Source organism: Vigna radiata, chromosome 6 (assembly GCF_000741045.1).
Source record: "Vigna radiata var. radiata cultivar VC1973A chromosome 6, Vradiata_ver6, whole genome shotgun sequence".
Taxonomy (NCBI): Eukaryota; Viridiplantae; Streptophyta; class Magnoliopsida; order Fabales; family Fabaceae; genus Vigna; species Vigna radiata.
In genome coordinates, this window is record NC_028356.1 from 8025985 (window position 1) to 8035731 (window position 9747).

At 32.5% G+C, this 9747-nt stretch overlaps 2 protein-coding genes across 2 annotated transcripts in view; one reads left to right on the forward strand and one right to left on the reverse strand.

Annotated features, from left to right (window-relative positions):
* The first annotated feature begins 696 nt into the window (after positions 1–696).
* LOC106764549 (probable disease resistance protein At4g27220) lies at positions 697–5821 on the forward strand. The gene is made up of 4 exons (XM_022782178.1): positions 697–3762; positions 4177–4951; positions 5196–5288; positions 5540–5821. The coding sequence occupies exons 1-3, from the start codon at positions 697–699 to the stop codon at positions 5201–5203; spliced, it is 3849 nt and encodes a 1282-aa protein (XP_022637899.1). The 3' UTR covers positions 5204–5288; positions 5540–5821.
* Positions 5822–5896: 75 nt separating this feature from the next.
* The window catches only part of LOC106762974 (probable LRR receptor-like serine/threonine-protein kinase At1g06840), a 14682-nt gene continuing 10831 nt past the window's right edge, over positions 5897–9747 (reverse strand). Inside the window, exons 15-21 of the mRNA XM_022782179.1 lie at positions 9591–9740; positions 9010–9168; positions 8525–8808; positions 7785–7836; positions 7359–7609; positions 6708–6842; positions 5897–6506 (exon numbers count right to left, since the gene is read on the reverse strand). Of these exons, the coding sequence (XP_022637900.1) occupies positions 6159–6506; positions 6708–6842; positions 7359–7609; positions 7785–7836; positions 8525–8808; positions 9010–9168; positions 9591–9740 (1379 nt within the window). The 3' untranslated portion in view covers positions 5897–6158. The remainder of the gene's footprint in view (positions 6507–6707; positions 6843–7358; positions 7610–7784; positions 7837–8524; positions 8809–9009; positions 9169–9590; positions 9741–9747) is intronic.

Consider the following 9747-nt stretch of genomic DNA (forward strand, 5'->3'; position numbering starts at 1 on the left):
CAAAGTACATTTAATTTTCAAATTTAAATTAGTTTGCTTCAATTATTATTAGCATAGACATTATATTATCTTTAATTTTAAACAAAATCCATTTTTATGATAACTTGTAAAATATCTTTAATCATTATACTATATTTAACGTGTTATTTTCACATTAATTTATTGGTGGTCGAAAGAATATATTAAAGTTATTTTCTTATATAAATAAATAATTATTTATAAAAATATTTGTCCGGTATATTTTGAAAAACAGACAAGTAATAAAAATGAAAATAGTAATTGTGTCCTTGTATACTTATTTTCATTTATGTTTACTTAACTTTTTGAAAGGTGAAAATGCTTGTAATAGTCTCCAGTGATTTCTTTCTTAGTATGTTTGTACAATTTAGTCTTTACATATTAAGACGTATGTTAATCAATTCAAATTTTGTGATAAATAGTTAGTGCATTATAAAAAACCAAATACACAAACATTTCTATGTGCACATAGCTAACAAGGTATTCAAGCTACAACAACGAATTCTTTTATTTTCGTTACTAATATAACAACATCTATTAAAGGTATGTAAGACAAATTTTTATTTTATTGTTTTCTTTTATTTGCTTCATCTCTTGCTATAATACACGACTAAATATTAATTTGTAGATAACTAAAGAGTGATAAACTCGTTATGTATAGGAACCAAGTCAATTTGAATGGAGGATTTTTTTCTTTCCATCGCAACAAAGATTGCAGAATATGCAGTGCATCCAATTTTACATCATGCTCAATACTTGTGTTGTTTCAACAAATTTGCTTCCAATCTTCCAAATGCCAAAGAACAATTGGAATTGACTCGAGATGAAGTGAAGGAGCGAATTAGAGAAGCCATAAATAGAGTTGAAAAAGTTGAGCCAACTGTTGAGAAGTGGCTGAAAGATGTTGAAAAAGTCTTAGAAGAAGTGCAAATGCTCGAAGAAAGAATATTGAGCTTGAACAAATACTATTTTAGAAGGCAATGTCAATATTCCCTTGCAAAACAAATAGAAAGAAAAACATCTGAAATGATTCAGCTCCATCGTAATAACAAGTTTGAACCGTTTTCGAAGATTACTGAACTCCCAGGCATGCAGTACTATTCTTCCAAAGATTTCTTTATGTTCAACTCTACAGAAGCATCTTACAAGAAGCTTCTAGAAGCATTAAATAATAAAAGTGCTTTTATAATTGGATTAGTTGGATTAGGAGGGTCAGGGAAAACTACTTTGGCAAAAGAAGTGGGTAAAAAAGCTGAAGACATGAAACTCTTTGAGAAGGTTGTCTGGGCAACAGTGTCTCAACCTCTAAATATAAGAAGTATTCAAGATCAAATTGTTGATCAATTGGGCTTCAAGTTAACGGAAGATTCAGATATAGGTAGAGCTCGTAGGCTATCAGAGAGATTGAAAAAAGGTACAACTCTTATAATCATGGATGACATATGGGAAATTCTAAACTTTGAAACTTTGGGTATTCCGCTTAATGAAAGCAGTAAGGCTTGTTGCATATTGATAACTACACGAAGTAAAGAAGTATGCACTTCTATGCAATGCCAAAGTATAATTGAACTTAATCTTTTGAGTGACGAGGAAGCTTGGACTTTGTTCAGACATTATACAAACATAACTGATGACTCCTCAGAAGCTTTGAAAGGTGTGGCAAGAAAAATTGTTAATGAGTGTAAGGGATTGCCCATTGCAATTGTGACAGTGGGAAGCACGCTAAAGGATAAAACTATTGCAAATTTTGAGTTAGCATTGTCAAGGCTAGAAAATTCTAAGCCACTAGATATTCCAAAAGGCTTAACAAGTCCTTATGTTTGTCTTGAATTAAGTTACAATAATTTGACAAACCCATTAGCTCAATCCTTATTATTGTCATGTTCTATGTTTCCAGAGGATTATGAAATAGATTTGGAAGATTTGTTTCGATTTGGAATGAGATTTGACATAATTGGGACGTTTGGAACGATGGAGAACGCAAGGAGAGAGATGGATGCAGCTATTGACATGCTCAAGAATTGTTTTTTGTTAATGCATGCAAAAGAAAAACAAAGGGTAAAAATGCACGATTTGGTTCGTGATGTAGCGTTGTGGATTGCGTCTAAAAGCGGTAAAGCAATTTTCACAGGTACTGAAGTGGACCCAAGAGCTTTGGCAGATGATGAATCCCTGAAAGATAAGAAAGCAATAGCCGTATGGGGTTTGAAAAGTTATGATGTTCTCAATTATAAAATAAACCGTCCAATACTTGAAACTCTCTTGCTTTCTTTTAATGTGAGTGGTGGCGTAAAAGTATCAGATGGGTGTCTTCAAAGCTTGGAAAACCTTAAAACCTTAGCAATCTTAAAATCTCGGTGGAAGAGCGATGCATTGTCTTTGCAAGAGTCATTGAAGTCATTAAAAAACCTTCGAACACTATGCTTGAGGGGTTTTGATTTAGGTGACATATCTTTTGTGGAAATCTTACAAGCACTTGAGATTCTTGACTTACGTGACTCTTATTTTGATGATTTGCCTATTGGGATTGTAGAATTAAAGAAGTTGAGGCTTTTGGATTTGTACGAATGTTGGATGACGAAAAATGAAAATGTTGAAGTTTACAAAGTTGTGGGAAAATGTTTGCAGCTTGAGGAATTGTATTTTCGTTTGAGTTATAATTATAAAAAGGACTTTCCATATGATGTCTCTTTCTCCAGATTACAAAGATATGTTATAGAAATTGGTGATAATCGACGTACTCTTGATGATATTACTAAGCTTATGAAAAAATATGGACAACCTAGAAGTTTAATAATGAATGGGTTTGATGTTGCTCCTCAAAGTTTTATATCATTACCAATCAAGGATCTATTTATAAGAGCAGAGTTCCTTTGTTTGAGGTACCAGAGAAATTATAAAAATATAATCCCATCCATGGATCCACAAGGCATGAATCAATTGATTGCCCTGAGACTCTATCATGCTTCAGGTATAGAATGTCTCGTTGATAACACTGAAAAGGATAAAACTGAAGTAATTGCATTCTCCGGGCTTGTTTACTTAAGTTTGGTATACAATTATAGCCTTCGAGAGGTGTTTCGTGATCCCTCTTCGCGATGTTCTCTCAAAAATTTACAAGAGCTCGAGATAAAAAATTGTGGAAGTTTATATAGCATATCCTTTCCAAGGAATTCAAAACTATGCAATCTAAAGGTCATTTCAATATCAGATTGCTACATGCTAATTTCTCTTTTCACGTCATCCGTTGTTCAAACTCTAGAGCTGTTAGAGGATCTAAGAATATCTAAATGCAGATCATTGAGACACATAATTGAAGAAGAGAATGATGTTCTTTCAAGCACTCAAAGTCATTCTTCTTTGACGCTCCCAAAATTAAGATTTCTTTTCATTGAATATTGTGACAATTTGGAGTATGTGTTCTCTGTGTTTTTAGTCCAAGGGCTTTTAAGTTTGGAAAGTGTGGATATTATGCGCAACCGAGCGTTGAAGTATGTATTTGGCAATGAAAAGGAGCATAATGTTGCAGGGTACCCAAGTTTCCAGCAGACTAATACCATAACAAATTTGTTTAATTTGAATACTTTGACATTTAGTGATTTGCCAAATCTAATTGCCATTTGGCCTGAATATTTTCGTGCTCATCTCCCAAGTCTTAATGATTTATCTTGTCGTTATTGTCCAAAATTGTCCATACATAAGGCGATGAATGCTTCAGATATCCAGCAACAGACAACTCCAACGGTAATATATTAATTATTATTATTTCATTAAATTGATTTAAAATAGTGAGTTTTAAACATAAATTAACCTTTTTAATATATGTGATTAGAATCGGTACAATTTCTCGAGTGATGTTGTTTAAATACATTAAGCATAACAATCATATCGTAGTAGTTTTTCTTTATCATTACTTTTATTCTTATCAAGATTATAATTTACTTTCTTATTATGTTTGAGTTGAAAAATATATTTATAAATTAAATTAATTATAATTATTTGAAATGGATAATCATTTATGTGTTCCAATAAACAAGTATTTATCTATTTGGTGAAAAAAAAATTTATGAGTTGTATTCAGATCCACTGATAAATAAATTATGTTGAGATGAGTGATAAAGTTTAAAGTATTAACAGTGAATTGTGTTGTGTATACAGGAGAATGGAATACTATGGTTGATTACCAACACACTCAACCGATTGGAGGATGATCCATTGTCTCACCCCCAACTCAAAGCTGTCCTCAAAATTATAAGACTTCATTTGAAGGATGTTAGAATGAAAGGTATCTTCCAATTCCAAATGGGAGAAGAAGGGGGCACTACAGAACTGCTTCCCCTAAACTTGGATATTAATTATCTAATATTGGAGAATCTACCTGAGCTCAACTTCATATGGAAAGGTCCCACAAGTTTTCTAAGCCTCCAAAACCTTCACCTAATTTATGTGGATGGATGTCCAAAATTGAAAACCATCTTCTCCACCACAGTTGTTACAAGTTTACCAATGCTGAAATATCTGAATATAAGAAACTGTGATGAATTGGAACAAATATTTGATTTAGGTGATGCATATCAACTCAATAGCCCATATTCTTCCCAACAAGTCTGCTTCCCAACTCTCTCAAGTATTACAGTTCAAAAGTGCAATAAGTTGAAATGTCTATTTTATAATCTCTCGGCTTGTCATTTTACTAGTCTGAGAAGATTGAAAATACAAGAGTGCTCTCAGTTACACAAGGCTTTTGCATTTAGTGAAGAAGAAGAGATGGGTAAGGATGGAGAACAAGTACTGTTACAGAAATTGAAAAATATAAGACTCATAAATTTGCCAAACTTGGAAGAGATTCACCAGGGATTTAAGTTGAAAGAAGATGTTGAACAAACATTAGAGGAATGTCCTAAGTATTCTCCAAGTTTATATCTACATCAAGGTAAAATTCACATGCCTTTTTTCTAAACACAATTACAATGTCCTTGCTTATTAAATGAAATATTATTTAATAAACATACTTAATACAAATAATCTTGTTTTCTCTGCTCCTTTCTATTTTTAATTTTTACCGTAACTCTTGTAATTTTCATGTATATTGGACAAATTCCTTTTAGCCACAACTGATGGGTGACATGTTTGGTAATTTGTTTACACATATTAAATATGTATTTTTTGTTTATCAGATATGTAAATAGAATGCTACAGCATAGTCTTGATTTGAAAAAGAAAGGAGTGATATGGACAATGCAACTGATACGCTGCAACAAATTGGTCAGGTAACATTTTATTGCTAATTTGCAATAGAATTGTGGTGATATTTCGGCCTATTTAACTCAGTAATATAAGAGGTAGTACTGCTTGAATCAGTGTTGAAAAAATATGCAAGTTTTCATCATATTTAAAATTAATACCAACAAACTCCACTACTCATTTTTTTCAAATAATATAATGACCTTTCTGTCATCTTGCTTTATTTTCCAAATCTCAAAAACTACACTACAAAAGTAATGAAACTCTTGAATTTCAGGTGACACGTGAGACATATTAAAGCTTAAATCAAATGTTACAGTCATTCTGGAAACAGGTATCTACAGTACTATGTATAAACAATTCCTGGAGGGAAGCAGAGTGTAGTGACGAATTGGGTGTGGGGATAATGTTGAAATCTGTACATAAATAATCAATAATACAAAGACAGAAAGACAGTTGTTCTGCTACCATACACATTGCCGAATCTTGTTATATATTTATCTTTGTGTTTATTATGAGATGTCTAAGTCTTATATCTTGTATCGTTAATATGATATGTTCAGTGATGTATTTAAGTGTTTGATTCTTCCCTCTTTTCAATAGTTTTTTGAGTGTGATTATCCAAATATTTAGATATTTACTTCAATTTTTATGTAAGAACCATGGAAGTCAAGAACTTGAAATCCTGATTGACTAAAATACATGTGATTAGTACTTCAAAAGTACGTGCAATGCAGCATCATAAACCAATCTCTATCACTGTTATAAAATTAATTCATTATAACTTACAAGCCAATCCTCTGTCAATCTATCATACAACGAGCAGCACAAAAAGAATAAATGAAAATTAGTAAATTGGTTTCATTGTCCAGTTCACAAGGTACATTTTTCAACTTCTATCTTGGTTTGATGGTTGGTATGCTTCCACTGACAAGGTCACTACCTGAAACATCTCCTGAAATAAAAGGAGTCTTTATAATAGATGATGATGCTTGTGAACTGAATATTGTACCAGAAGAATCACTTGTAACATATTCAGCTCCTTTGTTATCTGAATCAGATAACATAGAACAGATGTATTCAAGCTCTCTAGCCACTTCTGCCATTTTAGGTCTCTCATCTGGTGAATCTTTGCAACACTTTAAGGCTAAAGTCAAAAATCTCTCTGCATACTCAGATGGGTAAGACTCAATACGTTTATCAACCACTCGAGATATTCCACCAGATTGGTATGTCATATTAACCTTAAATAAAAAAGCAATAAACGAAAAGATTAAGGTCATTCTAAGATAAACTTCTTAATAATCATTTATATGGAGAAGGAAATAAGAAGGTGAAACAAATTAATCTTCTCTTTATAGATAGAGTTAGTTTATGCAGAGGTTAAAACAGGTTGACTCAGTTGACCATTTTTTCAATTGTCAAGAGGAGAAACCATAACATACCTGTCTAATAATATTTTCACCATGAAAGATTGGTGGCCTCGCAGTCAAAAGTTCCAGAAATACAACACCCAAACTATAAACATCACTTTTATCGGTCAAATTACGAGTTAAGAAGTACTCTGGATCAAGATAACCCTGCACTTTCAGAACAATGTACAAACAGAAGATTAAATCATTGAACGGATAAATTCAACCTAAACCAATATATAAAAATAATTCCATTGAATTAGTTAGACATGTTAGAAATTCTACCTCGATTATAGATAAGTTCAATTCACAATATACAAGTAAGTACAAACTTCACTTGGTTTTGTAAGATTGAGTTAAACTTAAAGTCCATTCGTGATAAACATGTTATCAAAGTATACCTCACCATGAGGGATATTGAAAATCCCACCTCGAATAGAGATAAGACTAGTTTATAATACATAAGATGGATCCATTTCTTAACAAACACCTCTTTGTGTTTTGGATTCGAAAATCCAAAAGCCAAACTTTTTTTTTAATTATATCTAGATGTACACTGCAAATTACAGTATACAAAACATAAACATGACTGCCAGCAATTATTTTCTGCGCATAAATGTCTTAATAGTTACTAAAACAAATGCTCAATTATAGTGAAAGAAAATGCAGTTATGAAAGTCATACCGGGGTCCCCTTTACTACTGTGGATACATAACCAGGTACGTTTCCTTCAATATCTGGAACTGGAGCAAGACGTGAAAGTCCAAAATCAGCAACTTTTGCTGTGTACCTAGAGTCCAACAGTATATTGCTGGCCTTCACGTCTCGGTGGAATATAGGAGGATTAGCTTCTGTGTGCAGATATAGAAGACCTTTTGCTGATCCTAGAGCAATCTTTAACCTCAGAGAAAAGCTAAGAACATCTTTTGAATGAGCTGCCATAAAACGTTAGCTACATAGTTAAGACATAGAAAGGCATCTTTTTAATTAAATTAAAAGTATTATTATAACTTTAGTCTCTTTGTACTTGAAATCAAATTGGAACCAGAAAGAACAAGAAAAACTTATACGAGAAAAACAGAAAACTAGATGATCAAAGTTTGAATATACCAGAAAGGTGATCCCTTAGAGTTCCATTTGGCATATATTCATAAACCAACATCTGAAAGCACAAATACAATAAACAAACAGAACAAATGAACTAATCAGAATAGGAAATAAGATTTAAGAGGAAAATAGAACCAAAATGTTTTGAAAGGAGACTAGGCAAAAGAATATGAATTTGGATTACCTAAGTTTCCTACCTATAATTCATCGAAACTTTCTATTAAAGATTCCAAATTAACTAGAGGTAAGATTATTTTACAGTGCATAAGTGAGGATATTCCTTATGTTACAAATTGGTTTTGTAAGGATGAGTTGGTTAAAACTCACTTACTAAAATGTCTGAGAGTCTAAGCACTTACAAATATTTAGTTCATGCATGGCATATACATGCATTGACATGAAAAGAGGTGTGTTGGAGATCTTAAATCCATTAGAGATAAGGCTAATTCACATTTCATCACATTGGCTGAAATTTATTGAAAATTACCGGATTTTGTAAATTCTATTTAGCATTTAATGATGATTTTTCTACTTTCAATAATTGTAACCAGTATGTCAGCGTGTGATTAAAACTCCTTGTAATTTTAATATCAGTTTTAGTCAACATCCTACTTTAGTACAAACCACATTCTAGTGGAAACAAATCAATAAACATGAGACAGTATAACAGGACTCGTGAAAAATAAAACTTCTATAAAAGTTATTTTTGAGTTTACATTTTTGAACTGTGAAACAAAAGTTACCTGTTCACCCTCTTCGTCACAGTATCCAATGAGAGACACAAGGTTGCGATGGTGTAGCCTTGACAGCAATTCTATTTCTGTGAAGAACTCCCTCTCACCTTGTAGTGAACCCTCCTGTGCACGTTTTATGGCAACAACTGTGCCATCAGGAAGACGTCCTTTATAAACCTTCCCATAGCCTCCTTCTCCAATTTGAGCAGACTGGTTAAAATTGTTTGTGGCCAAGGCCATTTCTTTGTAATCAAATGATCTTACACCTTCAACTCTCATCGATATCCTAGATGCTGTCAAATTTTAGAAGCCTATGTTTAAGATATATACAATCAACTCCTTCTTCATGATAAAAGAAATTAGCTTTTTAATATAGTTATGCCAAAATAAAACATATGAAACAACATCTAGACATCAGATTATGCAAGAGCCAAAGCCTTGAAGACATTTCTAAGGGAAAGAAATAATAGGCTAACTCATTATAAGGTACTCACCGTTACGCCGTCTGGAAAGTGCACGATAATCTCTCATGCGTACTCTCAAAATAAGAATGGAAACAATTGCAGATAATGTAACTGCACAGGCAATTGCACCTAAGATTATTCCAACCAGTGCACCTTTGCTTATCCCTGAACTTGAAGAGGGAGTAATCGCTGCATAATAAGGAGTATATGAGTTCAAGTGATCAACCATAAAACAGTTTTCAGTATCATATTCCATATATTGCATCAACCTTGAACATAATTTCAAAGTACTCATTTGACACGTGAAGTATGAACTATACTATAAAAAGGCTGATTTATTAATAGAATCTAGAGAACCACTAGGTATGTTTGGATAAGCTTCTTTATAAACAACTTTAGTAGAGAAAAAATATGAAGAAATAATGAATTGGGTTTCTCAATCAACTAAAATTAGCTCATGCATAAGCTAATATATAAAAACTCATTCATCTAGCTAATATGTAGATCTCTCTAAAAAAATTTAACTTGTCCATAAACTAAAGTTTTCTTGTTAACATTGTCCATGTACTTCTAAACACTCTATCATGTCATCAGAAGTTTCTGTAACTCACCTTCCTTGTAAATATCCAGTAGAACGAAGTCCAAGAGTTCATAAGGACCAAACAGGTCACTATCCTGAATATCCCATTCTCTGAACATGTCTCTAATTCGAACAACCTCATTTGTACTGAACTGACGAGAACTTGTATTGTCAATATATTCTGGAAA